The sequence below is a fragment of the Marmota flaviventris genome, chromosome Y, assembly GCF_047511675.1.
Source record: "Marmota flaviventris isolate mMarFla1 chromosome Y, mMarFla1.hap1, whole genome shotgun sequence".
Lineage (NCBI taxonomy): Eukaryota > Metazoa > Chordata > Mammalia > Rodentia > Sciuridae > Marmota > Marmota flaviventris.
This window is the reverse complement of record NC_092519.1, coordinates 15,404,601-15,432,000: the sequence shown is the minus strand read 5'-3', so window position 1 is coordinate 15,432,000 and position 27,400 is coordinate 15,404,601. Positions and strand designations below refer to the sequence as shown.

At 47.3% G+C, this 27,400-nt stretch overlaps 1 protein-coding gene across 3 annotated transcripts in view; it reads left to right on the top strand.

Annotated features, from left to right (window-relative positions):
• Positions 1-27,400, top strand: part of LOC139703511 (steryl-sulfatase-like) — a 100,634-nt gene that overhangs the window by 27,992 nt on the left and 45,242 nt on the right. For all 3 annotated transcript variants that reach the window (XM_071606994.1, XM_071606993.1, XM_071606992.1), the window contains exons 3-5: positions 23,401-23,541; positions 25,235-25,356; positions 25,436-25,558. In XM_071606994.1, coding sequence (XP_071463095.1) covers positions 23,405-23,541; positions 25,235-25,356; positions 25,436-25,558 — 382 coding nt within the window. In that variant the 5' untranslated portion in view covers positions 23,401-23,404. The remainder of the gene's footprint in view (positions 1-23,400; positions 23,542-25,234; positions 25,357-25,435; positions 25,559-27,400) is intronic.

Genomic DNA, 27,400 nt, shown 5'->3' with positions numbered 1-27,400 from the left:
CGTATGAAGTTAATTAGGAAGTGACCCACTACAACTTCAAATTACTCAGCATATATTAGAATAAAATACTAGGAGGCAGTAATAAAATGTCCTATATTAGATTGATTTTGTAATTCAGGAGCAGAGTCTTCTAGGTTTAAAACAATCGCCTGTTGGTACGGCTGATATAGTAATTTTTTTAGACCTCTACTACTTTGTATCTCTATTTTTATTAAACTCTGAATAATTTGATGACACAATGGAAATTCACCATTTAGTATCACATTGTTAAAATTCTTGCATTTTATGGATTAAAACCTAGGGTTTCCCCCCGCTTTTATAGTTTAATAACTGTTTTTAGAATTCAGGAGTCCTTAGATATTTCCCTGTTTATCTGTACAGGCTGAGGGGATTTTCCATGCATATTTAATTGTACATCATTTCATATGAGGTGAATGGAAACTCAATTTAGTTTAAGATTTTATTTAGTTTTTTTAAATATTTATTTTTTAGTTTTAGGTGGACATAATATCTTTTATTTTACATTTATATGGTGCTGAGGATCGAACCCAATGCCTCAAGCGTGCTAGGCGAGCGCTCTACCACTGAGCCACAACCCCAGCCCCTAGTTTAAGTTTTCGAGTTTCTTATAATTTGGATGGGAGTTAATGAGCCCATAGTTAATTCACATTTAAAATAACTCATCAGACATTGATTCCTTGCTTAGTTACTTGCGTTCAGCTGGGCGTGGTGGTACACACCTGTCATCCCAGCAATTTGGGAGGCTGAGGCAAGAGGATCACAAATTCGAGGCCATCCTGAGCAACTGAGCAAGACCTTATCTCAAAATAAATCTAAAAATGGCTGGGAATGTAGCTCATGGGTAGAGTTCCCCTGGGATCAATCTCCAGTTCAAAAAAATTAAAATAATAAATAATAAATAATTAAAACGAGCGTTAAACTAGTTATTCTGAGAACAGAGACTTGGATTGTAGAATAAATGTATCTTTAAAGGTCATTTCTCTTTGCTAGAAATAGGAAATTGCCTAATAATATCCTTAGCTTTTGAGGACATTATCATACCAATGCAAAAGATAAGTGAGTTAAGCACATTTAATAACACTGAATATCATAATGATAACTCAAAGTCATTTGGATTCTGTATTCAGAAACCATACTTTTGTAGTATTAGAGAACTTTTGTGAACTTTAATTTTTTTTTGTAATAGTGTTCTGTCCCTTATTTTAAAGGTTATTGTAGGTTCCACTTTTTAAGAATATCCAGAATGAGTTTCCAATCCCCCGTTTTCTTCTTGGTCTCTTGAAACTATTATTTAACTCACATTCTTGTCGCTGTGGCTCTTTGATAATGCCAGAAAAGACTCAATAATTTCCCTTGATATAATTGATATAATTTCCCTTAAGACAAAACGTTCACCAGCCTTGGCAGAAAATTCGGATTCTGTATGGTAACTCTGGACTCTCAAATCTCCAAGCGTCTTGCAGAATCTGTGATGTGAAAATCCACTTGAGCTTTCTCCACCTTGGTGATGGCTTGAACCACCTCCCGTTGTCACCTCAAGGGGCACAATGGGGTGCTGGTTGGCACAAACATGGAAATAAGTGCAAATCAGTGCTAGGGAGTGGGAAGAACCAAGATCAACTTGAGCTGTTTGTTGAGTGACGGGGATGAGTCTCCAAGAACCAATATGGAAACCCTGGTGCCTTGGCCAACACGTTTCCTTAGCTCAGAGTCTTGGGGTGGGTGGGGGTCTCTGGGGAACCCTGGCTCCAGAGTATGCTGTAGCCGCGTCAGACTCACTCCCCGACACCACAGCTTCTCTTGGACACTCATTGTCTGTTCAGCCATTGTGTCTCTTTTCCTCCATGGCCCCCAAAGCCATGCATGTCCCTATCACCCCGGTTCCAAGACACTAGCTGCCAATCCACATGTGCTTAGCACTGAACCGAGCCTTACGAAAACCATAGACTAGTGATGGAAACAATCATGTTAGGTCACGGGAAAGATGATTGATGAGTTGATAGATAGGTTCACAGCTACATGGACAGATCCATCAAATAGATCAGTAAGTAAGTAGTAAGTAAGTAGGTAGGGGAGTGGGTGAATGGGCAGACAGATCTACAGAATGAATAGGTGGACGAATTGGTAGGTGGGTGGTAGGTAGGTGGATAGATCCATCAAATAAATGGGTAGGTATGTACTTAGTTTGTTAAGTAGATAAATAGAAGATTAGGTAGATAGATAGATAGACAGACAGACAGACGGACAATACATGGATACATAGATGAAATAAATGGATAGGTATGTACCAGTGGACAGACAGTGGACTAGATGGGTAAATAGGTAAGTAGGTATGTAAATAGGTAAATAGATGCATATATAGATACATTGAATAAATAGAGACTTAGGTGGGTGGATGGGTGGATGGACAGACATACAGAAACATAAGATAGAATAGATGGATAGATGGATAGATAAGATGGATCGATGGATGGACAGATGGAGGGATGATGGATGGATGGATGGATGGATAGATAGATAGATAGATAGATAGATAGATAGATAGATAGAATGGATGGACAGATGGATGGATGGATGAACAGATGGATGGATGGATGGATGGATAGATAGATAGATAGATAGATAGATAGATAGATAGATAGATAGATAGATAGATAGATAAGATGGATAGATGGATGGATGGATGCATGGATGGATGGATGGATGGAAGGAAGGATGGATGGATGGACAGATGGATGAATGGATGGATGGATGGATGGATAGATGGATGGATGGATAGGTAGGTAGCTAGATAGATAATATGGATGGATGCATGGACGGACAGATGGAGGGATGGATAGATAGATAGATAGATAAAGATGGATGGATGGATGGATGGAAGGATGGATGGATGGACAGATGGACGGATGGACGGATAGATGGATAGATAGATAGATAGATAGATAGATAGATAGATAGATAGATAAGATGGATGGATAGATGGATGGATGGACAGATGGATGGATGGATGGATAGATAGATAGATAGATAGATAGATAGATAGATAGATAGATAGATAGATAGATAGATAGAAAGAAAGAATGGGTAGGTCGGTAGGTACAAGGCAGGGAAGGAGGGAGGGGATGGTTGAGTGGACCAGGGTAGAAACAGATAGAATATAAGGATAAATAGGTAGATAGCTTAGCTGATTAATAGATAGATAATAGATAAATGACTAGGTGTATAGATGTAAGTAGATGATAGGGAGGTAGTATATTGATGATAGGTAGATGGTAGATTATAGATGTACATCTAGGTGATTAGAAAGATGTAAGTAGATGGTGGGTAGGTAGGTGACAGATTATAAATGGACGTCTGGGTGACTAGATAGACGTAGTAGATGGTAGGTAGGTAGGTAGGTAGGTAGATGATAGATTATGAATCTAGGTGGTTAGATAGATGTAGTAAATGGTGGGTAGGTAGGTAGATGACAGATTATAGATGGACGTTAGATAGATGTAGTAGCTGGTAGGTAGGTAGGTAGGTAGGTAGATGATAGATTATAGATGGACATCTACGTGGCTAGTTAGACGTAGTAGATGGTAGGTAGGTAGGTAGATGATAGATTATAAATCTAGGTGGTTAGATAGATGTAGTAAATGGTGGGGAGGTAGATGATAGATTATAGGTAGACATGTAGGTGGCTAGATAAATGTAGTAGCTGGTAGGTAGGTAGGTAGATAGATTCCAGATGGACGTCTAGGTGGTAGATAGACGTGGTAGATAGATGTAGTAGGTACACAGTAGAGACAAGGTACCTAAACAGATTGTTTCTGCCCCCCTGCCCCGTGGTGTCCATGCTGACACCGCAGGGACCCTATTGTGATTGAGTCACCTGAGCCAACAAGGACCCCTTGGAGAATGGTCTCTACGTAGAAGCCCACACCAGTCCTGCATCCCAGGCTCTTAGTGCTGCCTCTCAGGCACGTGGAACCCTTGGTTTGGCTCTCATGACAGAGTTGTCACTCTGGGAATCCTCACTGACCACGGAGCAAAGTCCGCAGGCTGATTGCTGATGGACAAGGATCTGCCTGGGCCCCTCTCGGCTTCCTGTCTGTGCTGGGGAAGGACGGTCCTTTACCCTCCCCTCCTGAAATGCATGCCAGTCCAGCAGGGAGCTGTAGGTACCTTCTGGATTTTTTGCAGGAGGCTGCTCTGAGTTCAAGGACTGCAGGGCTCTTTGAACACACTCTTGGGGGCTTCCTGCCCCCTGCTCTGTCCCTGAGTTTCAGGGACACAGGAATTTCTGTGACGTTATGGAGGAACAGGCAAGAGTTTGGAGATCCTGCGCCTCCTCGGGGTCAGGACTTGGCAGGGTCCCTCGTGCAAATGACCCCCACAGTCCTGCCCACTGTCTCCCTGGTTAAATCCCTCCTCTGCGGCTCACAGTGCTCTTAATTAGAATCCATCACTGAGCTGGGGGTGGTGGCACATGCCTATAATCCCAGCGGGCCCGGGAGGCTGAAGCAGGAGGATCGCGAGTTCAAAGCCAGCCTCCGCCAAAGTGAGGCTCTAAGCGACTCACTGAGACCCTGTCTCTAAATAAAATGCAAAATAGGGCTGGGGATGGGGCTCAGGGGTGGAGTGCTTCTAATTTCAATCCCTGGTACCAAAAAAAGAAAGAGAGAGACTCCCTCCCTGGACCTTGTATGTATCTCCTTGTTTCAACTGGATGCTTAGGGTCACGTTCTTCTGGTTGCAGTTAAAGAGATCCAGTTTGATGGTTATTGATGAAGGGTCCCCAAAATGGGCCAGATGCAGGAGTTGAGACCTAAGGTGTGTTGGCTACCGTCCTGTTATTAATCAGAGCCTTTTCCCACCACAGAAAACCTCTGTGTTCATTCAGTTCTCTGCAACAGGTGGTTGTTCGGCGTTTTGCCGGGTGTCTGCAAAAAGAATAAGGGCGCAACAAATCTCTCTAAAAGGGAACCGTATTCTTTTTTTTTTTTTCTTTCCATAATTATCTCACCAGGGCCAGCTGCAGTCACGAGCGAGCTCATCAGATTGAAGTTGTCTGCATCAGGGTCTCTTCAAGGCAACTTGAAACCCGGGCTCCTTTTCTTTCCTTCCCATTAGCACAAATTAATCAAGTTGGAGGAGCTTGGGACGCTGAACTGCAGCACCGCCTCATCAGCAGGAAGACAATGGAACTAAATTCTGCTTTGCAGTCTTTTCCCCCTCATTTTAAATAAGTAGAAAATCTGGTAAGTGCACGCATGTGTCAGAAAACAAAAATCTCCAAATAACCGTCATTAGTCCAGCTGTCCCCAAATGAATTACAAATAAAGGTTGTCATCTTGCTTCAGATGCATATGTACACACACCTGGTACACATATGCACATAATTTTTTTTTTTTTTTGGTACCGGGGATTTAACTCAGGGGCACTCGACCCCTGAGCCCCGTCCCCAGCCCTATTTTGTATTTTATTTAGAGACAGGGTCTCCCTGAGTTGCTTAGGGCCTCACTTTTGTAGAGGCTGGCTTTGAACTTGCTATCCTCCTGCCTCAGCCTCCCAAGCTGCTAGATTCACAGGTGCGCACCACCAGTCTCGGCTCCTTATGACGTTTTAAAAATTTGTGATCATTGACCTTTATATAATGATGGGTTCTAACTCTTCCACTCTAAATGCATACCGTGAAGTTTTTCTGCAGGATAAAATATCCTTCTGAAATCGAGAACTTTAGAGGCTACCTAATGTTCTATTGTGTAATTTATCTAAACATTCCCCAAGTCTTGGAGAAATAAATTTTCTAACATAGGTAAGAATATACTGATAAAAGGCATAAAGCTTCATTGTGTGTCTCTCTCTATATAGAATAAATCTCCATATAGAAACACGGAGAAAAAGAATGTGCAGATTTTGAGGGACAGGATACCCACTGTCTAAAATGTTCATGAAAACTCTGCCTAAATTTGCATTTTTACTACCATCCAGCAAAGGTCTCTGTCTCATCCTTTGCCAAGTTGAGTTAAAAATACCATTCCCCTTGTGCTTTTTAACTTGATTTTTGATCCCTAAAGAAATTAGAAATTTTGCATATTATAGTAATTCATAATTCTTCTCTGTGCACCGTATCTTTTTGACATTTGAAAATATGAGTTCAAAAATTTTAAAAATATATATGTAGGTACAAGATGGAGATGCACTTATAAACCAAGTATCTCTAGCCCAGGAATTCTCTGGCTTTAGAGAGAAAAGCATTTGCTTTCATATTTGTACATGTTTTATGCATTTTGGGGGTGGGGGTACTGAGGATTCAACTCAGGGACACTCAACCCCTGAGCCCCATCCCCAGCCCTATTTTGCATTTTATTTAGAGACAGGGTCTCCCTGAGTTGCTTAGGGCCTCACTTTGGCGGAGGCTGGCTTTGAACTCGTGATCCTCCTGCCTCAGCCTCTGAAATGTCGGGGATGACAGGCGTGGGCCATGTGCCCGGTTAATTTTATGCAATGTCTTTAGTATAGCTATCTGCATTTCAATTATGAGACTTCATAGAGGTCAAGTGTGGAATGTTCCGCTTGCATTCCTGCCCTAAGAGTTTGCTGTTTTAAATAGATCCCTCACCCACCCATCCAGCCATACTGCTTCTGATTTATTTGGAATACTGACTTATTTACATCCATATATGCTCTCCTCATTTTTCTTTTGATGTAAATGGCGAGGAATTAGTTTTACGCAAACTGATTTCTTTCTAACAAGGGTGGTGCTTGAGGGAATTTGCATGATTTAATTGTAATCAGCAGAACACTTAATGCCTGATGGGGAAATATTGGCACGTGGGGTTGTTTTTGGAAATGATGCCCAATGATGCCATCTCAAGGAGTTTTGAACAACGTTCTACTTTCCTGGAAAACAGGTGTGCCTAGTGACTCAGCTACATCCCCAGCCTTTTTAATTTTTTTTTTTTTAAGATAAAGTTCTTGCTAAATTCCTGAGGCTGACCTCAGCTTCCCAAGTAGCTGCGATGACAGGCATGCATGCCATTGCACCACCTCTTACTTTCTTGGTTTTTCATGTTTATTTGTTTTGGTTTTTTTTTTTGTCTTTGTTTGTCTGTTTTGGTACCAGGGATTGGACCCAAGGGTGCTTAACCACTGAGCCACATCCCCAGACCTTTCAATTAATTAGTTAATTTCTTTAAGTTGAGGCAGGTTCTCGCCAAGTTGCTCAGGGCTTCCCTAAGATGCTGAGGTTGGCCTCCAACTTGCAATCCTCCTGCCTCAGCCTCCCAAGCTGCTGGGATTATAGGTGTGGGACTCACTGGGAGACAAGCCCACACACATCTATGAAGCCAGCCCTGGATCAGACCCAGTCTGGCTCAAGCTGCCTCCTCATTTTGTCATGGAAATGAAACACCCTCTGATCTTACTCTCTAAGAAGTGGGCGGAGCCATTGCACCCACCTGAGGGCCGACAACCTGGTTCTGAAAAAGGGCTTCTGAACCTCCTGGCTGTGTGACCCTGGACAAGTCACTGTATCTCTCTGAGCTGTGCCTTTTTCATTATCAGAAGTAAGGGTTGAGATTTGGCTTTCATCGTAAGGTGCCGAAGTTCGGGGCCTTTGTCTTGCAGACTGGGGCACTGTGTAGGATGCACGAGGGGCCAGTTTGCCCTTTGGTGGTCTGTGTTTGTCATAAGCTCTTCATGGTGTCTGTGACATTCTAAGGTGTAGCTGTACCTACTGTGGGTGCAAGTCTCCAAGTATCTCCATCCACCCATCCACCCACCCACCCATTCATCCATCCACCCATCCACCCATCCACCCATACATCCATCCACCCATCCATCCATCCACCCACCCACCCATCCATCCATCCATCCACCCACCCATCCATCCATCCATCCACCCATCCATCCATCATCTACCCATCCACCCATCCATCCATCCATCCATCCACCCACTCACCCATCCACCCATCCACCCATCCATCCACCCACTCACCCATCCATCCATCCATCCACCCACCCATCCACCCATCCATCCATCCATCCATCCATCCATCCATCCACCCATCCACCCATCCACTCATCCACCCATCCATCCATCCATCCATCCACCCATCCATCCATGCATCCATCCATCCATGCATCCATCCACCCATCCACCCATCCACCCATCCATTCATCCACCCTTCCATCCATCCATCCATCCACCCATCCACCCATCCATCCACCCATCCACCCATCCACCCATCCATCCATCCACCCATCCACCCATCCATCCATCCATCCACCCATCCACCCATCCATCCATCCACCCATCCATCCATCCATCCATCCATCCATCCATCCATCCATCTATCCACCCATCCACCCATCCATCCATCCACCCATCCATCCATCCATCCATCCATCCATCCATCTATATTCCCACCTCAGAATTTCCACTGTTCCTTTGATAAACCACACTCTTTTTTGAGTCATTGTGGGGTGGCACCCAGAGCAAACCAACAACTGAGGCACGTTGTCCTCTTCCTTTCTGACCCCCTTCCATTCAGCCACCCTGCACTGCCTTCCTGCACTAGGTGACCCCAGTAGACCCTCATGGACACCCATTCTCTAACACAGACCTGCCATCTTTGGACTTGAATGGAAACCCACCTGGGCCAGGCCAGTCCTTCTCCTAGTCAGCTTTTGTGTCTTCTCTTGGCTCCTAGAGTGAAAAGAACTTACACATCCGTCAGGAGTGGCGACCACAAGGTGCAGGTCATCTTTGGTGTGTAACCATTTGGGTCACGAGTTTCCACCTTCCTGACGGGGTGAGGGTGGTGTGCACGCAGTGGAAACCGTACTTCAAACTTCAAATTTGGATTTTTCCTGGAATTCGAGGACCGCAAGGGCAATCAGTGGACTTTACAGAGTGCTGGGTTGCTGAGCCAGTAGTGCAGTAGCTGAGTGGTACTCAGTGAATTCTTGGCGGATGACGTTGTCTTTCTGTGGCGGGTTTTTGGGGATGTAGCCCATCCTAGGTGCAGGAGCATCTGTGCCAGGCTTCCATTGTAATTTCTTTTCCTTGTCCTCCTAGCCCACTGGGCCACTCTTCATTCTTGCACCATTGTCCACCCTGGAAGATGATCAGTGGGCGCCATCTTGTGCTTGGGCGCTGGTTGTGTCTGGACAAGTCAAGCCAACACACTGGAGAGCCATATGGACGTATCCACCCGCCTCTTGCTTTTTGGAGATTTATCAGGGAGGGTTGCACGCTTGAGCCTCGACAAATCTTTTAGAGAAAGGGGTGATCAGACATGCAGGGTGGGAGGTTCTTGTTCAAACTGGATTCTGCACAGAGGTGGTTCAGGTTGAGAGTGAAGGCAGAAGGTGTTGGCTGTGCCTGCCAAGAGACTAGGCTGGGGTCATGCCTCTTAACAAGGACCAATGTGACCATGGGGCAGGGCCCCGGCTGTCTGTCACTTAGCAAGATGACACAGCCCTGGCGTTGGGGATTTCCAACTGGGATAGAGGGGGTTTCCAGAAAGTGAGGCCATCTCAGTACAAAGGCAGATTTCATCAGCCTTAAATGAGCGCTTGCTCTTGCCACAGTGGTTTGAATTTCCTTTCTGAAAGAGACATCTGGTAACTGACCCCACTGAGTGCATGTGTAGAGAAATGGAAAGAGAGAGATGAAGATAGACAGAAGACAGGTAGGTAGATTGGATGGATGGAAAGATAATAATAGATAACTAGATCAATGACAGATAAATAGACCAGATGGGGATATGATTGATTGATAGATAGATAGATGGATGGATAGATAGATGGATAGATGGATGGATAGATAGATAGACAGTAGATGGGTACAGTGGATGCACAGAGAGATAATCAGAGTGGATGAATGGACAGGTGATAGATAATAGAATGAGAATCGTTCAAAAAAATAGACTGTAATAGATAACTAGACAGATAACTGATAAATCAAGTAGATGTATATGCATGATTGATAGATGTAGATGATGCAAAGCAGAGAGATGGAAAGAAGAATGGATAGATGGATGGAAGTATTAACAAATCAATGATAGCTAGGCATATGGTAGATAAATATATATAGATCAATGAGAGAGACGATAGGTAAGATGGATAGATAACGATGCATAGATAGATAGATAATCACAAAAACGTAGATGATAGGCAAATCGATGTGGATGATACATAAATAGGGAGACAGATAATGATGGGTAACAGAGAGAGATAATGGATAGATGGATGGCTGATGGATGGATGGATAGATATGTGAGAGAATAATAGACTGATAGATATAGATGGTAAAGAAATAAATAATGATAGAAGGTGGATGAATGGATGGATGGGTGGATGGAGAGAAATAGATAAATCAATGATATAAATATAGATGATTGGTGGATAGATAGTGATAGATGATAGAAATAGATACCTGTCATGATGTCAATCTCTATGTGTCTATCTGTCTATCTACCTGAAGAAAAGGGTCTAGCTAGCTCATTCTCCTGCATATTCAAGATGGCGCCCACTTCCACTTGCTCAGCCCAAGGCCCCAGGCAGGTGGGGTCCCCATGGTAGGAGTGATTTTGAGAAGAAGAGATCCCACAGACAGGAAACCAGGACTGTCACATTGTGCTCAAAATAACCCAAGTTGGGAAGTCCAAGAGAGCTGGCCGCTGGCCTCACGCCTTCTCCCGACCCGTGTTGGGTGGTACTGGTTTCTTAAATCTGCCGTCGCTGGGTGATTTCCATTGATTATAATGATTTTCTGCGACACTTGGCGAGGGAAGGTTCGGGAGGGGTTATAAATGGGGCTAATCAGGAAGATGCAAAGCGCTTTTGTGGCTGTTTCCAAACATCTCAATGACCCATAATTAAACCATGTTGCCAAATTGGGGGTTCATTATCATCTTCCTGTCGAGAGCGCTCCGTGAGGAGCTCTCACTCCCGTCCACGGGGCAGAGCAAGGGGCTTCACGCCAAGCCGTTTGCAAAGGAGGAGGAGGAAGATGGTTCTTTCTTTGGGGTTGCCTGTCCCCCTTTCTGTTTCATTTCGGCTTCTGTGCATCTTAGATGACCATGTTGCTTATGGACGGATGGAATCGTCTGGTTGCAAAGGAATGATTCTGTAATTCTTCTTGCTATGTCCCCCACCTGGGAGGATAAGGATGTGCACAGTTGGGCAGCTCTTATAAGATCCTGCAATTCATTGCTTTCTACGAGGCCCGTGCTCCGTCTCTGAGCCGACAGGGGAATCCTCTCTTCTGCAGACACACATTTGAATTTGCAAAAAGAAAAAAAAACAAAACAAAACTCAAATTTAAAGACACCTCTATTACTGTTTCCTGCCCCCAGTGAAAAGTGGCTAATTCCAGGCGATAACACCTGTCAAACATCTTCTGAATGCAACGCAGTTCTTTCAGGCACGGCATCCTGATTAATCTACCCTTGGCATGCCAATTACTAACCCCGTTAAGAGGCACTACAGGAAAATGTTCAACTCACTCCTTTCTGAGTTACCTTTCTTGTCTTAAAAATATCTTCCTATTAATGGATACAATATGGAGGATGCTAAAGAATCTAGAAAGAAGCTACCCTACCCGAGGGCCCCGCCACCTCTCCCCTGGGTACATACCCAAAGGAAATGAAATTGTCACCTCATGGACACACCCGTGCCCCGATGTTCAATGCAGTATTATTCATAAAAGCCAAGATGCAGGAAGAAACAACTTAAGTGCCTGTCAAAAAAATGGATGAATGGATGAAACATTGTGACCAATAATAGAATAGTATTCAGCCTTCAAAAAGGCTGCCATTTGTGACAATATTGATGAATCTGTAGGACGTGATGCTAAGAGAAGTCTCACGCAATCGCACCTACAAGTTGTACCTGGATAAAGAAATACTCCAAAGGGGTGTTGATTGCACAGCGTTTCATTGCAAAGGATTTTGAGACCCCAAGGAGGGAGCATGCTGTCCAGCGCTGGAGGCCACCCCCCCCAGGTCCTGGAGAGTTCAGCATGTGTCCTGCCTGTCCCCAGTTGGGACCCCGATGCACACAAACCATCCGTAGAAATGACGACTTGGGAATCTCCAGGCAGGTCAATGTCCGGCTAAAGGGTCTCTGGTCTTTTATGTCTTCTGTGGTCTCCTTTGAGTGATAGGGTAACCTCACTGTGTGCCCCTGGAATGTGTCAATGGGACAAAGGACACTGCTATTCTGTGGCTTAGTGGGCACTTGTTGCTTTCCTTTGCATAGGGGCTGCTGTGGTGCTGTAATTCTGACTCTCTGACTCCCCCCCCCCCCTCCGATTCCTGTAAACTGAATGGATCTGATCCCAAAATGTTTTCTGTTGGGAAACCTAATTGATGGTATTAGGAGGTGTTGCCTTGCACGGAGCTGAGCTCACAAGGTGCAGCCTATGAATGGGACGAGGGTCCTTATAAAAGAGACCCAGAGAGCCCTGTGCCCTTCCACCACGGAGGACCCAGGAGAAGGCACCACCTAGGAGCCAGGAAGCAGCCCTCAGCAGACCCTGTGTCCGCCCCACCTGGACCTCGGGCTGCAGCTGCAGAGCTGAGAGCAGTCGGGGTCTGTGCTCTATAAGCCCCCCCCGGGCTGGGGTGTTTTGTTACAGCAGCTCAGGAAGACTAATACAGTGATGCACCAGCCCTCTGACCAGTGCAGTGACCTGAGTGTGTGTCCCCAAGTTCCCATGTTCAATTCTCACCCCAGGTGCTGGTGTTGGAGGGGGGGCTCTGGGAGGGGCTGAGTTCCCGAGGTGCAGCCCATGAATGGGACGAGGGTCCTCATAAAAGAGACCCAGAGAGCCCCCTGCCCTTCCACCACGGAGGACCCAGCCCACAGAGCTACGAGCACTCACTGTCTGTTTCCACTACACCTAGATTTGAATGAATGAGTTGAAGCCTAGAATCCCGCGGGTGACTGCAGCGCACTGAATGTGTGTGGCATTTGTAAGTGGGTGTCACCTGCTGTAGGGCGTCTTCTTCACTTCCTGTGCCAGCCACACATGAATACCCTGGCGGGCAGGGATCCCTGCAGACCCGAGTTCCAGGCTTTCGAACTGAATAGCGGGAATGGTGACTGTCGCAGGTGGGGTGAGGCTGGAGGAGGGGGTCCATATGGTAATTCTGTTTTTAATTTATTAAGGGACCACCCCTCTGGTTTCAAAGGGGCTGGGCATTTGTACGTCCCCAGCAGCAGTGAGCAGGTGTCTCCCCCCCCCCCAATCCTCTCCAATACTCTCTCTTTGTGATTTCTTTCTTTCTCTCTGTGGGATAACAGCCATTTTGACAGGTGTGACGTAATCTCTTGCTATGCTTTTGATTTGCCTTTCCCCGATGATTAGTGATGGGGAGTACCTTTGGAGGGGACAAACCATATTTTAACCAAAACAGACGAGATGAAGGTCTTCTGTGGTGTTTTGGCCAGTGCATTCTGGAAGACTCCACTCTTCCAATTCTGTCTCGACCCAAGCTCTGTTCCTCCCCATGAGATCCCCAAGCAATGCCTATTTGCCGAAACGGTCTCCGGAGGTGGAGTAACATTGTGCTATTATTTCTAGCTCTGATCCTCGGATACCTCTAGCAAAGGAGATGAAAGTTGCACCAGAACTTGTTTCCTGAATGCATCTTGCTACTGTTTCCTAAGGCCAGGTGTAATGTTGGAAGCCATTGTGGATATGCAAGGAAAGACACATCTTTTTGTTCAACAGGAAAGGAACTAAGAGGACAGAACAAATAAAAGGAGAATGGATAGTTATAGAGGGTAGGGAAGAGGCTACAAGGGAGGAGGAGATGGTGACCAAGGAAGGAGAATTGACCCTGAAGTCAGTGGCGGCCCCGTGGCCCTTAGCTCGTTATCACTCTTAAGGCAGTCTTCAAGATCCTTATCTTCTCTGTACGCCTCCCCTCGGGATTCCGTCCCCTAACCAATGACTTCAAACCTGAGCATCCCTTAGGTCCTATGGGGATGTGGCCTTCATAGGGAATTTTTTGGTCTTTAAACTTGAGTCTGTCATAGGAAAAGGCAGAGAGAAGGGAAGCAGCATTGGATGCCAGCATTGAGCTCCCTCAAATGTATGACATCTGTGTTTGGAGGAGGAATGCACACTGTGGTCACTTACTATAATCAGCCCCAGTCCACTGAGCTTGAGAGGCATCACTCACACTCAGAGACTAGAACAGACTTCAGAAAAAAAGAAAATATTTGAAAAGGATTCAGTCTCCCAAAGCACAAGAACACTAAAGGCAGTGGAATTGCTTATGGGCATAACCAATGTTTGTTATTCACATTTACACATGTGCCTGCTTCTTTGGAGGGTGCCATTCCATTGAAACAATGCACTTTGCTCTTGGGTTTGCAGAAGGGAGAAAAAGAAATGTGCAGTTTATCATTAAGATAACTACTTGCATTAAAAGGCAACCCACTCATTACACAAATATAGTTTTAACAATCGGATGCTTTATCAAGACTTCATGACATTGCATATCTTCTAGGGAGTATGATACTGTGACTAAATATTTGCATACTATAAATATGAACTGTTATGCACAGAGTGGGTGAACTGCTAATCATCTTTTGCCTTCCAAGGAGGCCATGAAATATAAACACAGAACTCTGTGTTATAGATTCAACTATTTAGTAGGAAAATTAAAAAAAAAAAACATCAGGAGTTCATTGTTTGGTGATATTTGTGAAAACATTGGAATGCTAACTTTTATGAAGCATTGATATACATTGACCTTTAAAATAATTCTTTCAGATGTGTTATGGTTTAGATATGAAGCATCCAATAAAGCTCAAATGTGAGCTCATACAAGAATGTTCAGAGATGAAATGATCAAGTCATGAGAGTCTTGACCTAATCAGTGGATTAATCCACTTGGATGGACTCACTGGGTGGTGACTGCAGCAGGTGGGGTGTGGCTGGAGGAGGGGGTCCCTGGGCTGTGCCTTTGGGGTCTCTGTCCTGTCCCTGGTGAGCAGAGCTCTCTCTGTTCCCTGGTGCCCTGTCCTGAGCTGCTCTCCTCCTCCAGGCCCTGCCGCCATCTTGTTCTGCCTCCCCTTGGGCCAGAGCCATGGAGTCAGCCAGCCATGGACTGAATCTCTGATACCAGGAGCCCCCAAATAAAGTTTTTTTCCTCAAAAATTATACTTTTCAGGTCTTTTGGTCACAGCAATAAAAAAAGCTGACTGAAACAAGATGTCATATGTGTACATGTGTATAATCTATGCTTATATCTAGATCTGTGCTCTATTTATCTATCTGTGCCTATCTATACATAAACAAAGGAAGTTGTATGGATTGGCATATGCTGTTCTATATATATATATGCACACACATGTGGTAACACACACACAATTTATAATTTATATCCATAGTGTGCCAAAATTGCATGTTTTCACTTATTTAGAATTCAGTGATAAATTGTGTGATGAATAAAAGTTTTCATCTGTTATATTTCATAAACAGGAGCAAAGAAAGCAAAATACCACGTAGAGTTACCAAACCTGTTATACAGCTTCTTTGAAAGTGTCTGTATGTTTGTAAATTTTAATCTTGCAAATAGCCAAGATAAAGAATGCTCTAACCATGGTCAGGAGTCCCCAAGATTGATATTAATAGCAGCTAAGCATCTGGCTTCTCATTTTCTACAATTCCCCTTTATAATTGCACAGCTGATACAAATTTCTACAGTAAGTACTCTTCATGATGAATATGATGAATTCTATATTTGCTGCTCATTATTCACACCACCCAGCCACATGCACAATACATTAGAAGACTCCCTCCAGCCGGACGATGTCCCAATCTTTTCCAATTTGGGGGTGCATAGCGCCCTCCATTTTTCTGGGAGCTGGTTCAGAGTCAGGCAGACCTGGGCTAGGAGTTGCATTTCATCTGTCACTTGCCATTGTAATCCTGAGCATTTGATTTCACCTCTCAGCCTCAGTTCTATCATCTGTTAAATGGGGGTGGAAACCACGTCCGCCATATTGGTGATTGGAAGTGTGTCTAGAATGGGTAGCTCTCGGCTGGCGGTTCACTACTCTCTGAAGGCTCTGTGTTGCTGATATTGTTGCCTTTGATATTACTGTCATGCTGCCTGTCTGAATCCTTTGCTTCCCACCACCGCTTTTGCTAGTGAGGTTGAATTTGGCTGGGTCATTAGGAGGCAACAGAACCATTAATTTGAGAAATTCCCCAGCTTCTGCACTGGGCTGAAAGGTATCTGCCCTCATGACAGATTCAGTCACGTCTGTGCTACCCATCAACCAGAGCTCTCTTTTGGGTACCTGTCTTCCAGAGATGCAGTCTCAAAGTGCATCTCTGGTAACGAGAGCCCGTCGAGACAGGCAGAGCTGTACCCTGAAAATCAGGGAGCACGTTTATGTCAGCAGCTGAACACAAGGGATGTCACATACTCCTTTGTCCCTGCTTTTCACGCTGCCTGTTGAATTTCTCACTGTGTGCTGATAGATACTCACCGAGTTCACCCCCGTCCTTCCTTGTTAGAAAGTAATGGAGTCCGTTCCAGTTAGACTCGAGAAAAGCCATCAGATGATAGAATCGCAAACATCACGGGGCTGTAGACTGGGAAGGGGCCCTTTGGTTGTTGGATGGCAGAAATCAGGATGGAGTGACGTGTGCAAATGTGACCGGCTACCTGAACAGTAGGCACTGTGTCTGGACCCTTTGGTCTCTGAGCCTCCACTTTGTCCCGAGGCTGTGTGAGGTGGACCAACCGAGAGGAGGCAGAAAAGCAAGGTGCAGTCCACAGGAGAGTCTTCTTCTTGCAGAATCTAGTTAGGTGTCACTGAGCATATTTTAAAATACAAAGAGCCAGGTAATCTGCTCGGGCTGAATAGCCTATTAAAAGAGGTTTACGGAAGCAGAGACATCCGAACACTTATCTTACAAAAATCACAAGTGATTTGATGAGGCATTGAAGTCGGTAGCGATGCCGGCTGCAGATGGGTTTTTGCCAATTTTGCACGAGGCTACCTTTCTTTATCGATTTAAAAAGGACCTCTCTTAGAGGATCACACCTTGCAAGCCAAAACCCATGCATTCCGCAGGGCTCAGGCTGAACGAGAGTCTTGCATTTTCTTTTCCAAAAATGTGTGGCTTCTCATGGAGGTTCCCCACCCCCACCCCCCGTCAGCCTCGTTCCCCAATAAGAAAACCGATTGGGAACATTTTCCCCGCCAAGGTGAAGTTTCCCGTTATGTAAGCGCAACGTTCATTTTTCTCTTAATGAACAAATTGAATAGAATTGCATCTCTAGTTATGAAAATGTTCCTTTGTCTCCCTTCTTCATAATAATTGTGTTTTATGAATAGCTGATTTCTCCAAAAAAAAAAGATTTTTTTTTCCTTGGCTCTTATGCCAAATTAAGGGTGTTCAGAAAAAAATAATTTAATTTTTAAAGGGGGAAATCATGCAGGTTTTCTGTGAATGTGCTGTGCTCCTCATATGTCGGAATGGTATGCTTCCATTTAATTTTTAAGTACTTTTGCATCAACTGACTCTGTTCGTTTGAAACCTCTTTATAAACACCTTTTTTTTCTAAGGCTTGCTTGTAGGGAAAAATTAATTTAAAATAGAAAAAGGTCATCTGGTGACTTTAGGTGGTGCTAATTTATATGCAGCGGGATTCTAAGTGGCTCTTAACAAACTTCAATTCCCACACCTTCTTCACGTGGGCTAGATGATAACTCACATCCTAGCCCTAATAATAGCCACGCCAGGCACGGTTGGGAAGTGTCGTTAGTGCTCTGCCGTGCCACGGAGCTGAGCAAGACCATTCCGGGGTTCAGAGATGAGTGCAGACGTTAATATTATTAATGTGCTTTTATCCTTTGGGGGTTCAATTTCAGTAAAAAAAAAAAATCTGCTCAGGAGCAAGGTCAAGGTCATCATCCTGGGCTCCCTCTGTATATCCCATGCATTTGGTTGTACCTCGAGTCTACCGATTGAACCTGTCCCTCTCCTGCCTGCCTCCCGTGGTACCAAGCTCCTGGTGGGATTATACCAACAAGGGTCAATGTCACCTTGTTTTTTGGATTTTATTTAGAGACAGGTTTTCCATTAAGTTGCGTAGGGCCTTGCTAAGTTGTAGAGGCTGGCCTCTGATTTGTGATCCTCCTGCCTCAACCTCCCGAGCCACTGGGATTACAGGTGGGCGTCACTGTGCCTGGCTTCCTAGGCTTGTGGTTCCAAGGCTAGCAAGCACAGGAGCATGCATTGAACCGTCTCTGCACCTAGGACAGTTTCTCAGGCCACGGCTCGTGGGAGTGGGCCTTTGTGATGTAATGAATTCTAAGGATTTTATGTCGCCCCCACGTCTGTTTTGAACACAGGCTTAAATGTCTTGTGCCAGGAGCCTTGGGTGACTTTTCCCGCCATTTCTGTTTCCGTATTGTGCTCAAGTGGCTCACGACTTTCGGCGCATCTCCCTCCCGGTAAACTCACCTCACCCAAGCAGCTCAGCTCCTCAGTTATCCTGCAGACGTCTTCAAAGAACTCTGGGGCTTTTGACCCAGAGCTTAAACCCACAATTCATTACTTCATATAAAATGCTAGTTGCCTCTGTGTGAGTATGCACGTGTGTGTGCACGTGTGTGTGCATGCATGTGTGTGTGCACATGTGTGTGCGTGCATGTGTGTGTGTGCACGTATGTGTGCATGCATGTGTGTGTGTGTGTGCACGTATGTGTGTGTGTGTGTGTGCATGCTCATACACTCCTTGTGTTACACAAGACCGAGGACTACCTTCCTGACCAATGGCTTTTATTTCCTGATCCTGACTCTGCCCAGAATCTGTACATAAAATTCTTGGCCCTTGTTCCTCCAGGGGCGCCATATTGAATTTACACCTTCCATTGGAAAGACCAGCCCCAGCCTGCAGGGAGCCAGGTGTTCCCCCAGGAGAGCAGGGAGAAACACCAAAAGCAAGGTCACAAACACCAAATTCCCTCTCCTGGTTATTTTTAGATCCATCATGCATTAGTAGAAGTCCTGGCCAGAGCAATTAGACAAGAAAAAGAAGAAAATGGGTATGTCCATTGGAAAGCAGGAAGTTAACGGATCCTTGTTTGTAAGAGAGAGCTTCTTTATATAGGACGCCCTCCAGAAGACTGTTGGACTAACAAACCAGTTCAGTCAAGTGGCAGGATAAAAAACCCAGCGCACAAATCCAGTGCTGGACGAATGACCCCCAATTGAGCTGGGGGTTCTCAGAACTGTTCTCTGCCTGCGAATCCCTGACTGGATGATCAGAGCGCTGTTGGATGGTTCTGTGTCCCACTCAACCCCAAGACTGCCCCACCATCTTCTTCCCGGGATGGTCGCCATATGCATTTGTGGAATGGAAGTGGATCTGGTGGATCTGCTGGTGAATTGCTTTGGGTGGCAGAAAATAGATTAGGTCAGCCAGCAAGTGACCTCTGTCTACCACTTTATCATCCTGGCAACCTTTTATTTCTGTTATCCTAACCGAGTGCCCTGTGGTCAAGGTGGCATCTCAGGATGATGGGGAGGAGAGGGATTCAGAAGGGGGTCGGAGCTCATGGATAAAACCCGCTAGCTGGTGACCCCAGGTGAATCCGTACCCGACTTTCAATTCTGGGCTCATTTTACTAGCTCCCGAAAAAAACAGAAGCTACCAAATTAAGGAGAGAGAGAGGAAAGAGCAAATAGCTAACAAGAACAAACTGAGTGTTTCATTTTATTTTTGCAGCTAGTGCAAAAAGAATTCTTGCTTCCTTTCTCAGCCCACTGTTAGCAGAGAGGAGTGCAACTGGGCTTTGGATCCTACAAGTTTCCCAAGTCTGTTTATTAGTGCCAACGGTTTTCTGGTGAAGTCTTGAGGGTTTTCTGTATACAAGACCACACCGCCTGTAAACGGGGGGAGTTGGATTCCTTCCTTTGATTCTTTTTCTTGAATCGCTCTGGCTACGACTTCCAATAATGCACTGTGTATCTCGAGATAATTACAAGAGAGGGTTTTGAATCTACTCATAATAAAGGAATGATCAATGTTCGGGGGCATGGATATGCTCAGGGTCCTGGGGTTGATCATCACCCAATACATACGTGCATCAGAAGAGCGTGTTGTATCTCATAAATATTCGCAAACAGGAGGTGCCAATCAAAAACATAAAACAAGTAATCATGGAAAAACTAACAAAACTGCATGCATGACTTATTTCCTTGCTTGCTTATCTTTCAAGGAAGGGAATCGAGGGAAATTGAGTTTGCATTTTTTTTTTATGGAAGTGGAAGATATTTCAAAGGGAGAGGGGACCAAAGGGTCCTAAGAAGATGGAGAGCATTAGTAAAGCCTGGCTCTGCGGTACCCATGGGTGGCAGTAGGGATTCTCGGATTTGGGTTCAGACAGAGCCATGGTGGAGCGAGACGCTGGTACTCTTCCTGTGGTGCCCAGATGATGGAGATTTGGCCCCCTGGATTTACCAGATAAAGAATGAATTCCCTGGAATCAGAGGACTGAAATGGACAAGTCTTTGGATCGCTGGTTCAGGTACAGGATGATGTCCTCTGTTAAAACCTCGTGCTTGCCGTGGTGCTGACGTTAGGAGAGGTGTTGTTTTGTTTTGGTGCTGGGGACATAACCCAGGGGCACTTTGACACTGAGCTACGTCCCCAGCCTTTTCATTTTGCTATTTTGAGACAGGGTCTTACTAAGCTGCTGAGGCTGGCCTCCATCTTGCTGATCCTCCTGCCTCAGCCTCCTGAGTTGCTGGGGTTAAATCACACCCAGCCGGCTGTTTAGACGGAAGCTTGCTCTGTTTGGATGTTGCTGATCGTACTTGGAATTCTTTTTTTTCTCCCCTCATGGATATGGGGATGAAGTCTGGGTTTACCGGTGGCAGCATAAGTTAAATAATGGATTGCAATGGAAAATGGTCTCTCAAGGGTGATTCTAGGGGTGGGATGGTGTCTTCCATGGAAGAACCATTTGGTGGACTCATCATCTGTTGAGACCAGTCCCTTACAAACCCGTTCACAAGGTGGACCTCTCCTCGCTCTTTGTCAACAGGTGTGTGAGGAAGGAGCTACGATTCTGTTGGGACTTTCAACTCCAAGCTCAGTACTCATAGCCCCCCAGCTCAGGCAGCAAAAGATTTTACATTAAAGATGGATGTTTGAGTTGGCTTCTTCATTAATGTGACCAAAAGACCTGACAAGGACTATTTAGAGGAGGAAATGTTTATTTGGGGCTCACGGTTCCAGAGGTTCAGACCACGGTTGGCCGACTCCATGGCTCTGGCCCAAGGGGAGGCAGAACAAGATGGCGGCAGGGCCTGGAGGAGGAGAGCAGCTCAGGACAGGGCACCAGGGAGCAGAGAGAGCTCTGCTCACCAGGGACAGGACAGAGACCCCAAAGGCACAGCCCAGGGACCCCCTCCTCCAGCGACACCCCACCTGCTGCAGTCACCACCCAGTGAGTCCATTCAGGTGGATTAATCCACTTTTTAGTTTACAGCTCCCATAGTCTTATTATTGCACCTCTGAACATTCTTGCATGGTCTCACACATGAGCTTTTTCATGTCTAAACCATAACAATGTCACAGGGGATGATAATTCTCACCTGGGGGGACCCATGATCCTGAACCCACACCCTCACCCATCTAAGCATCCTGCAGCGTATGTATAATAGAACATGCTCCCTCCAACCCTGGCTCATCCATCCCCAGACGCCCATCCTGCAGCGGAGAAGAGACCCTGCCTGTCCCCTCCTGCAGCCTGCAGGACGACGGTAGCTCATGACCTTGCCGTCCACTTGGTATTGTGAGTGCTTTCTTGCTGAGTCTCAGTAAAACAATCGAGTCAATCCTCATTGACTCACAGGAGACCTGCCAAGGAAATTTGCGGGCGGCCTCACTCTGGAGGGTCGTGAATACCTCAACGGGAAGGCAGAGCAAACATGGTGGGGGGAAAAAATCCACTTAAAAAGCGCAAAGCCGGATGGACAAGGTCAGGCCCCGCCGAGTAGCCAAGGGAACTGAAGTGTTGACGGGTGGAGGACTGAGGAGGCCTGAGGGTATCCCATCCTGCTCAGCAGTTCTGCCCCGTCACCCGCGCACCTTGCTGTGGCTCTGCTGGGTCCCCCCTCGCAGCCCCGTCCCGTCCTGAAGTCGGCCCTGTTCCCCCTGAGCTGTTGGTGGCCCTGGTTGACTCAATGAGCAAACTCCGAACTCCTCCAACAGAGATGATGGGGCGTGGTCGGAGGCTCCGTTGGTGTTGGGTTGGCGAGATCTGCGGGCCTCGGGGATAGTTTTCTGAGCACAAAGTCCAGTTTGGGTCCAGGTTAGGAAGGAAAGATCTTGGCCGGCCGCTTGGAAGGAACTGCGTGTTTTGCAAATAAACACACTAGAAAGAGAATGAAGTTTATTCTTTCTCCTCCTCCTCCTCCTCCTCCTCCTCCTCCTCCTCCTCCTCCTCCTCCTCCCCCTCCTCCTCCTCCTCCTCCTCCTCCTCCTTCTCCTCCTCCTCCTCCTCCTTCTCCTCCATCTCCTCCTTCTCCTTCTCCTCCATCTCCTCCTCCTCCTTCTCCCCCTCCCCCTCCTCCTCCTCCCCCTCCTCCTCCTCCTCCTCCATCTCCTCCTCCTCCTCCTCCCCCTCCCCCTCCTCCTCCTCCTCCCCCTCCTCCCCCTCCCCCTCCTCCTCCTCCTCCCCCTCCTCCTCCTCCTCCTCCCCCTCCCCCTCCTCCCCCTCCTCCCCCTCCTCCTCCTCCTCCTCCCCCTCCTCCTCCTCCCCCTCCTCCTCCTCCTCCTCCTCCCCCTCCTCCTCCTCCTCCCCCTCCTCCTCCCCCTCCTCCTTCTCCTCCTCCTCCTCCTCCTCCTCCTCCTTCTCCTCCTCCTCCTCCTCCTCCTCCTCCTCCCCCTCCTCCTTCTCTTCCTCCTCCTCCTCCCCTTCCTCCCCCTCCTCCCCCTCCTCCTCCCCCTCCTCCTCCCCCTCCTCCTCCTCCTCCTCCTCCCCCTCCTCCTCCTCCTCCCCCTCCTCCTCCTCCCCCTCCCCCTCCTCCCCCTCCTCCTCCCCCTCCTCCTCCTCCTCCTCCTCCTCCTCCTCCTCCCCTGCCCCAGGGCCTTGTGCATGCGAGGCAAGCACCCTACCAACTGACCTCTGTTCCCAGACCAAGAATGAAGTTGTTGAGTAGCAATTTCCTAGACCTAAGTGTCTCTGGAGCCTATGGCGTCTGGGGTGGCTGGGACATACGTGTGGCCTCTTATAAATCTGCACAAGGAGGACGGAGGGTCACAGAGAAGGAAGAGGGGACCCCCCGCCCCACCCCACCCCATGCTACCGGCGTCTTTCAATTCTCTTTTGCAGGAAGATGAGGGTCCTTTTCCTCCTGCTGGTATTTCTGGGGGGAACCCAGAGCCACACAACGTCAAGGCCGAACATCGTCCTGTTGATGGCGGACGACCTTGGCATCGGAGACCCTGGGTGCTACGGGAACAAGACTCTCAGGTTTGCACGCCCGGCTCCTGGGTGGGCACGTGGCGCTGTTCACCGGCAACGGGCTCCCGTAGAGGTGGGCGCGGAGGGACAGAGCTCAGACCGCAGGGCAATGTGGAAGTCCCTTCAAGTGGGGCACCCCCGGGCGTGGCTTTATGTGCACACAGGGAGAAACGGGGAGCGTGGATTGTCCCTGAGTTTGGGCTTGACCTGGAAGACCTCAAAGCCACCACAGGAGTGAGCGCGCCCCTCCAGATGTTCTCTTGCTCTGCCGACGGTCCCCCTGTCCCCCCTTTCGTCCCGTTCCGTGTCTTTTCTTGGGCATCTGGCTGGGTTCCAGGTGGTCCCGAGCCTGTGCCAGCTCATCGGAGCTTAGGGACCTTTATTGTCACTTCAAGACCCACCACCCGGCTCTCTGTCCATCTCCAACCCACCTGCACTCTCCTGGGCCTCGTGGGCTGCAGGAACAGGACACCCCAGCCCGGGGGGCTTATCAGCAAAACGTGTCCTGCTCTCAGCCCTTGAGGCTGCAGCCCGAGGTCCAGGTGGGGCTGACCGGGGTCAGCTGAGGCTGCTTGCTTCCTGCTCCCAGAGGGGCCTTCTCCTGGGTCCTCCGTGGTGGACGGGCAGGGGACTCTCTGAGGCACCAACCCTATTCATGAGAATCTCCCCTCACAGATCCTACCTCCTAATACCATCACCTTGGGGCTAGGCTTCCACACAGGAGATTCAGGGCATCACTTGCATTCAGACCCTAGCCCTGGCCAAAAACCCACGAGGAGCAATGTCACATTCTACGGTGGTACAGCTTTTTAAAAACCAGGGATAACTCCAACAGTGGGGAGAACACAAGGTGGGGCAGATTCGGGGCACCCACCTCACGGGTATTAACAAGCACCTCCTGGAGGAGGACATAGGGTTGGGAAGCCCTGTGCCTAGAACTGCCATCACTCGGGATGTCATGCAAGGGCCCTGTGGTCGCTGTGTGATAGGCGATGGGAGTTCCAGATTCCTTTTCTCTCGTGAACAGTGAATAAACCCTGCTCCCTGTGCAGAAGACCAGTATAACCTAAATTAAAAGAGAGGGCACCCAGCTCTAAAACTGGATGATTCTTCGAAAAATAATAAGAACAACTTGCTCATAAGACATCGCCAAGGGTACCTCACGTTACGCCTGAATCTTCTTAACTTTTAGGCATTTATTCACTTATTTTTTAGCTGTTCAGCTTGTCGGGTTATTGTGTTTATTCGTGGTTGACGGATAAAGACAGTGAGGGACAGGAAATCAAGCAACTTGCTAAACTTCACAGCACAGGTGACGGCATTGAACTTGTTGTTTTTGAAAGAGTCCTGCAAACTGGGTGCCGGGGCGCCCGCCTATAACCCCAGGGGCTCCCGAGGCTGATTCAGGAGGATCGCAACAGTCTGCTTGGCATTCAAGCCTTGCCCCCCTTCTGTCCCACGAGTCCACTCTTCCCGTCCCCCAAGGCCAGAGGGACCAGGAGCCCGGTGCCCTTGGAGGACATGAGTGGACCCACGTGGATCATGGTTTGGTTCCCATCTTGAGTTCCGTGCCCCCACTTGCTCCCCTCCCCTACGTGACACCAGTTGCCCTCGGTCCCTGAGAGAGTTCCCCGTGTCCCAGAGGGACCAGGTCAGCTTGGCTGGCACGGTCCTCACCAATGGCGCGGTTCTTTCACCCCAGGACACCCAACATTGACCGGCTGGCCAGCGGGGGGGCCAAGCTGACCCAGCACCTGGCGGCGTCTCCCCTGTGCACCCCGAGCAGGGCGTCCTTCATGACGGGCCGGTACTCGGTGCGATCGGGTAGGTGACCATCATCCCGGGGGACGGCCAGCTCCAGGGTCACTCTGGTTCTTAAGGGCGTCTTCCGTTGGCCCCTCAGGAATGGCGTCGTGGAACAGAATTGGCGTGTACATCTTCACGGCTTCCTCTGGAGGGCTGCCCCCCAGTGAGGTCACCTTTGCCAAACTCCTGAAGAGCCAGGGCTACTCGACGGCGCTGATAGGTATGGAGTCCTCAGGAGGGTGCAGGGGGGCGTGGGCAGGGCTAGCCAGAGAGCAGGACAGGCTCGGGCAAGCTCAGGGCAACGTCACCCGCACAGGGCACATCGTTACATAGGGAGCCTCGGGGACGGTGTCACCCAGACAGAGCACATTTTACATGGGGGTGAAGGCACTCGGCTCAGGGCAAAACCATGATGAGCATGTCAGGCTAATTGTGTGTGAGTGTGTGTGTGTATCTTTATATGAGTTGGTGTATATGGATGGATGGATGGATGGATGAATAGATGGAAGGATGGAAGGATGGATAGATGGATGGATGGATAGATGGATGAATAGATGGATAGATGGATGGATGGATGGATGGATGGATGGATGAATAAATGGATAGATGGAAGGATGGAAGGATGGATAGATGGATGAATAGATGGATGGATAGATGGATGGATGGATGGATGAATAGATGTATGGATGGATGGATGGATGGATGGATGGATGAATAGATGTATGTATGGATGGATGGATGGATGGATGAATGGATGGATGGATGGATGGATGGATGGATGGATGGATGGATGGATGGAAGGATGGATGGATAGATGGATGGATGGATGGATGGATGGATGAATAGATGGATGGATGGATGGATAGATGGATGGATGGATGGATGGATGAATAGATGGATGGATGGATGAATAGATGGATGGATGGATTGATGAATAGATGGAAAGATGGAAGGATGGAAGGATGGATGGATAGGTGGATGGATGGATAGATGGATGAATAGATGGATAGATGGAAGGATGGATGGATGGATGGATGGATGAATAGATGGATGGATGGATGGATGAATAGATGGATGGATGGATGGGTGGATGGATGCATAGATGGATGGATGGATAGATGGATGGATGATAGATGGATAGATGGATAATAGATGCATAGATGGATGGATGGATAGATATGGTGGACACACAGAGTAGATAGAGAATGGATGGATGGATAGATATAGTGTGCATAGAGCAGGTAGAAAATGGATTGATGAATAAAGGGATGGATGGACAGAGTACATGGGTAAAGTGGATAGAGAAATATAGAATGAACGATGGATAGACCCATATATCTAGTGGATGGACAGAGGGGATACGTTGTAGATGGATGGATAGATAGAGTGGATCGATAGATAGAGAATTGCTGGGAGGATGGAAAGATAGACAGGTATGGTGGATGCATAGAATAGATAGAGGATGGATGGATGGATGGACAAACAGACACATACATATAAATAGTGCATGGATAAAAGATAGACAGATAGATGAGATGGATGGATTAGATAGATAGGGTAGAGTAGACAGGATGGATGGGTGGATGAATGGGTGGATGGATGGACGGATGGATGGATGGATGGATGGATGGATGGATGGGTGGATGGATGGATGGACAGATGGACGGATGGATGGATGGATGGATAGGTGGATGGGTAGATGGATGGGTGGGTGAGTGGATGGATGGATGGATGAGTGGGTGGATGGATGGATGGATGGGTGGATGGGTGGGTGGATGGATGAGTGCATGGGTGGATGGATGAGTGGATGGGTGGGTGGTTGGATGGACAGATACAATAGTGCATAGATGATTGATAGAAAGATAGATAGATAGGGATGGGTTAGATAGGATTGAGTAGTTAGAAAATAGATAGATAGAGTGGATGGAAGAGGAGATAGAAAATGTGCGGATGGATGGAAGTACAGAAAGGTAATGCACACCTACAGTGGGTGGACAGAGTGGATAGACGGATGATGGACGGATAGTGTGAATGGGAGAAGTAGACGGGCGGGTGGGTAGAT